Raw genomic sequence first — 6,000 nt, forward strand, 5'->3', positions numbered from 1 at the left:
AAGCAACACTTACGTGCCACAGCTAAGTAGAATATGGTCGGCTGCAATGTTAGCTCGGTGTTAAAAAATTAAATTATGGGGTTTTACGTGCCAAAACCAGTTTCTGATTATGAGGCACGCCGTAGTGGAGGACTCCGGAAATTTCGACCACCTGGGGTTCTTTAACGTGCACCTAAATCTAAGTACACGGGTGTTTTCGCATTTCGCCCCCATCGAAATGCGGCCGCCGTGGCCGGGATTCGATGCCGCGACCTCGTGCTCAGCAGCCCAACACCATAGCCACTGAGCAAGCACGGTGGGTTTAGCTCGGTGTCATCTCGTTAAAAGCCAACTGCAGCGAAATTTCCCTTTGGACACTATATTAAACGAGGCATTTTATGCGGTCCAGGTTTTGTTGCATTTAAGTCTGCGGCGCGAGATGGCGCTACTAACACGGCTACTTAGTTTTCCGCCATTGATTACCTGATGTTCCGTAAATTGCGGAGGTGTGCGAATGTTCGAAGCTTTCGAATATTTGAATCGAATAGTGTTTTATATTCCATTCGCTTTTCGAATCGAATAGTCACTATTCGTAAATAGGAGTAGTTTTCGAATAATTTTCGAATATTTCTACACGTAAGCTGCGCCCAATTAAGCTTAAAATCGGAGCAATAGTACGGTAAATTTTCGTCCCCTCGGGCATAGTATAAACATAAACCATCAGGACTTGCGTAGTGAAGCAGGCTTCGTATAGCCTTACTTTATAGGCTTGTTTGCTCCTAATCCTCTATTTGCGTTGTGAATAAACATCGCTTCGTAATATACTGTGTAATGAAAAATAGATCGTTTTATATTAATTGCGATAAAGGCTTTTCATTATTCAGAAGCTATTCGAAAGCTATTCGGTATTCGATTACATTCGATTCGCTTGTGGCACTATTCGATTCGTATTCGAGTCAGTCTCAAAAATCACTAATCGCACACCCTTAGTATACTGTAATACGTAAACGGACAGGCTAATGCTAAGATCGCTAGTTGAAGCACCTCACTGTGTCGTCTGCAGAGGATCCTGAACCTCAAACCGACGGACGTGGATAACCCGGTGGCTTACAGGAGGGTGTCCGATTTCATGGGTAGCAAAGTGGTGAGCGTGATGCTGTTGTGATCATTTCTATGTGGAAAAATTTTGCGCATTTACGAAACTACATGCACATCTTAAGAGGAAGCTTCAGCAGGGGTGCTCCTATCTGAATACACGTAAAAGGAGAATTCTTTTTTCTCGGCAACCGGTGTACCAAATTTGGCGATGTTTGTCGCATTTAAAAGAAAAAGAAACGTAAAATCTAGTGACTGTGGGTTTCCAATTTCTAATTTAGATTGTCAGTTTTTTATTAAAGATTGGCAAAAATCGAAGTATCAGAAAACGAAACTATGAAGTTTACAACTGTCCAACTCAGCAAGGAAGAATGAAATCGCAAATCTGTGAATTCCATATGATAGTACATCTAAAGCGGACAAAATTGCTGTGTTACACATGAATCTAAAAAAAAATCTAGTAATATGGAAATACAGCTTTTGCAGTACCCTCGTGCACAACGTAACGAATTCTCGTAAGATATAAATTGGCTTATTGAATTTGTCCGCTTTGAATGATCTAATGGGTACCGTTTGCAGAACCTCGATATCTTTTTTTCATGCCGCGCTATAATTTATAAACCTTGTGCGTCTATTTTTTTCGAACTTTTGAATTTTTGAAAAGCCTTCTCACCTCACTAAATTCAGACCCTAAATCGAAACTGTGCTTCCAACAGTCACTAGAATTTAACTTTCTCTTTCAAATGCAATAAATTGCATTAAAAATCGGTCCAGAGGTTGCAGCAGCAAAGCGTTTTTGCGTTTTACATGTATTTGTAGAAACCGCGTCGGAGTTGAGCCGAGCTACAGCTTCCTTTTAAGACTTCGTCATCATAATAGGCAGCAACATCTTAGGCAGCGCTCGGCTACTTTATGAGGTATGAATATAAACAAACTCGCACGATTTTAGGGTTTGTTAGTAGCGCTTGGTACCTTCTCGCATATTTCCGATCCTTTATTTGCTAAAAGCATCACTAAAATCTCCGCGAGAATGGTTAGCAGCTGACTAACGTTATTGATAGTCATTTAGCGAGTTTTTAGTGGCGCGTACAGAGGCTGGCCTCTGAGATCTCCGATGTGGATCGACCAACCACGGTATCTGCAGCACGCTGCACCGGAGATCTCGGAGGCGGCACAGCAGCTAAAATTGAGGTAATAAGTGTAGAAGATTGGACGACTTGGTTATTCATGGCATAAAAATGAGCACTGATCATACTGCATATAACGGCACACGAGGATGCTTCTGCTTCTTCTTCACGTCCTTGCCCTCGCGGTGGTGCTCATATTGTACCGTAGACTTACGAAATTCATACTGGGCTTTACTCGATTCGAGCCTTCGTCTAGCCACGATAAAGTGCTTGTCCACCATGCGATGCACCCAGATTTGAGTTCCACATGCGTTGAACGTTTCTTTTTTTTATTTTTCTCTAAGCGTGTGGCTCATATCGTTCGCGTAGGTGTCGCAAAAATGAGACATTCTTCTCCCCGTTCTCAGCTGGGTTAAGTGCACGGCTCAGGGCCGTGAAGGAAGCTGGCACGTTCGTAGCCGCTGTTACATTTAAAAATCAAATTGTTGCTATGCGATGTGATGGCCGCGCTAGTCACGTGGCTCCCAGCGCTATAGCTGCGCACAGAGGAGGGAAGTTTGCGAGGCTTACAGTCTTCACTTCCCTTCACTTTATTGCCTTAAAGGCCCCCAGGATTGGGGGTATTACATAAGGGGTGGGTAGCAAATATAAAATAAGTTAAATACACAAGAAAAATATATTTAGGTATACGTTTACTCGGTGCTAAATGTGGTAATTATACAGTTCAAGAACGTCGATGGGCAGGTGATTACGGAGATGTCGTGTGGAAGGCCGTTCCAGTCCGAGGCTGAGCGTGGAAAGAATGATGAGCCAGAAGTGGTAGTGCGCGCACGTGGCCGGGCGACTTGAAGGGGATGACCAATGCGGAGTGAAATGCTTGCAGGAGGACCGATGTAGGGTGGATGATGAAGTGAGCTGTGAAAGAACCTATGGAATAAGTACGTACTATAGCGACACGACACCGACAAGCCAGGGTTGTTAGGCCGGATTCAGCTTTTAACTATGTTACACTAGCATTATATGAATAGCATGAATGAATGAATCTTGCGGCACGATTTTGTACTGATTCTAGATAGTTTGTTAGACATTTTGTTAAATATTCACATAGTTTGTTAGATATTTGCCGATTCCGTGCCTACCTCGTGGCGTGGCAGGTAGAGTACGAGGATGTTGCAGTTGGAGGCCTTTGGTTCGAATCCCACCACTGAACGCACCTTTCTTTTTAAAGAAGCACCAGCCTGTGCGAGGCAGGAATCTGTGTACCGCTACAAAGTACTTGTTAAACGGCGAGGTATCCTTCACATTATAGAAGCTCGTCAACGCAGCTTGAAGGCCACCCATGCACTGACCACGAAACAGCCGACGCAGACGACGGTAGTAGCGAACGCATAATTTTGGCAATGAGATGCAGAACCTAACCAATAAATGTAGTGGCTGACGCGCAAGAACTGATATAAGGTTCTGAAAAAGTTGGAGCTACATGACTGATTTAGGGAAGTATCGACGCTATAATGTAACGCCACCGAAGTATCGACTAGTATGCGGCCTCCACACTTCGACCACACTTCGGTCTAGAGCACTGAATCTCTGCGCTGCGATGCAGCGTACACAATCATTGTTTTTTCGTTGCTGGCCAGTTTTGAGAGACAACGCTTGAGAACAGTGAAAGCCGCTGGACGCGCCGGTATACGCTGGGCCTAGCAGCTGCGTTATTGCTCGTTCTTCGCTTTCGAGAGCAGTGCTCGAGCGCTCTACACAGGTGTGTAGTAGACGGTATGTACTGTGGCAGTTCGGCAATCATTCTAAGATACGGAACGTCGTGGATTGAATACGGAAGCACCGTAAACGGGTCCCTGGCGTAAAAGCGCGATCTTAGCCTCCGACATCTGACGATCGTGCGTAATATTGCCATGGCAAAACGTTGTCCGTAGTCTGCCTGTTGATATGCCTTGGGCAGTATAGGCGTCACAAAACATCACCCAACTCGCTGTCCTGGCGGTTTCAGATGGACTGGCACCTGTACTTTTCGGAGGTGACGCATCGCTCCGTGCTGCGCCTTCCGTTCGTCGTGGTCAAGCTGGTCAACCGCCATTACCTCCTGGACATCAACCAGTTCTTCGACTCGCTCTCCGATCCCTCGTGAGCAGTGTACACCTTTCTTCTTCTTCTTTTTTTTCTGTACCGCTCGAGAACACGACGGAAAATCGTGTGAAACAGAAACACCGTGCACTGCTTTAGCAAGAAAAGACAGAGAGGTCACAAGAACACAGGGTATAAAACGACACGTGCGAAGCGTCACTCTCGCAAGTAAAATTTGTTGGAAAGACACCAATACGTATGCGTGCACGCGAAAGAAATTTCGAGCATAGCCCCTCCCCCCCCTCCCCCCGCAACACGCACACACACACATAGCCAAAAAAAATAAATAGAGCCATTCTCTGACAGCATATACACACGCGCTGTAATTCCACCAACATGTTTCCACCCTTTCCCGTAATCAAACCTATTTCTGGAGATTGAGTTCTCAGAAGGCCCTTCACCATTCTGGGCCTGATGCCCAGCACCTGAAGACCCTGTGAAGTGTGACAATGCCCGGAGGTTACCGATTTGAAATGAGAAACACGTACAGCATACCTGAGTAAATCAAGCCGTATATAAGCCAGTATTTGTCACAGCTCCCTTTTTAAAGGGGTTGCTAACGAAGCATCATCATCATCATCATTTCAGTGCATGGGCGCTACGTGTAGCTCTGCCTATAGACGATGAGCAAAACGTGAACAAGGTGAATGCAGGAGCCAACGTTTCGACAAGTGGACTTGTCTTCTTCGAGGCGACATGTGCTTTCCTCGCCACAGTATATTTCTACCGACGGAAGATGAAGGAACAAGGTGAGCACCCTCTGCTTTCCTTTTCACACGTAGCACTAAAAATATACGGTGGCGAGGAAAGCATATGGTCGCCTTGAAGAAGACAAGTCCATTTGTCGAAACGTTGGCTCCTGCATTCACCTTGTTCACGTTTTGCTCATCGTCTTGAATTTCCATCTCCCGCATTCCCCGTCTTTTCTCTGGATTTCTGCCTATAGAGTCACTTATATCAGCTCTCTGTGTCGTCGAAGTTCGCGACTCGTTTCTCCTCGAGATGCGCTGCCCTTTTGCGTCACACCGGCTCACCCCAGCTTCGCATAGAGCGACTTTCGCAGCGTTCGCTGGGGATCCGCGTGATCTTCAAGGGTGCGTGGAGCAATCAAGCGCCGATGAAGGCGCAGGCGTGCAGCCGTAGTCGTGCCACCGGCGTCACGCTGTCGTCATGCTGTTGTCGTCGCGACCTTTGTCATTCAGGTTGCCGCTATGCCGTCGTCGTCACGTAGTCGGGATCCCTTTGTTTTACTCCGGTTCGGTCATGCTACCACCGTCATTGCCGTTGCACGGTCATAAATTCCGCCTTCGTCATTTCGTCGTTGTCACACCGTCGGCATCGTCGTTACACAGCGCTGCCTCCGTCGTCGTCACGCTGTGGTAACATTTACCCAAAGATTTGATAATAAAAACCTGCGCTCCTATCGTCAAACTTCGGAACTATCGGAACTATCTTCGGAACTATCGCTAATGTTTGTCCACGCTTGATTTATGCTGTCCCCATTAGAAATTCGCTTACTTTGAGAATTGTTTTCTGCGGCTGCTGCAACAGAGTTTTCAACTCCATGTTTTTCCTTTAACGTAGGCTAGCGTGGTATCGGCTTGTATAACGATTTCCTTTTTTTTTAATTTGATTCCATTGGTGCAACGCAGGGGCGACA

General features: G+C 46.0%; 1 protein-coding gene across 1 annotated transcript in view; it reads left to right on the forward strand.

Moving 5' to 3' along the window:
- LOC142560003 (uncharacterized) overlaps window positions 1-6,000 on the forward strand; it is a 28,795-nt gene that overhangs the window by 11,954 nt on the left and 10,841 nt on the right. The window contains exons 5-7 of the mRNA XM_075671737.1: window positions 1,043-1,123; window positions 4,207-4,340; window positions 5,993-6,000. The exon at window positions 5,993-6,000 is cut by the window's right edge and continues 74 nt beyond it. Of these exons, the coding sequence (XP_075527852.1) occupies window positions 1,043-1,123; window positions 4,207-4,340; window positions 5,993-6,000 (223 nt within the window). The remainder of the gene's footprint in view (window positions 1-1,042; window positions 1,124-4,206; window positions 4,341-5,992) is intronic.

Source organism: Dermacentor variabilis, chromosome 10 (assembly GCF_050947875.1).
Source record: "Dermacentor variabilis isolate Ectoservices chromosome 10, ASM5094787v1, whole genome shotgun sequence".
Taxonomy (NCBI): domain Eukaryota; kingdom Metazoa; phylum Arthropoda; class Arachnida; order Ixodida; family Ixodidae; genus Dermacentor; species Dermacentor variabilis.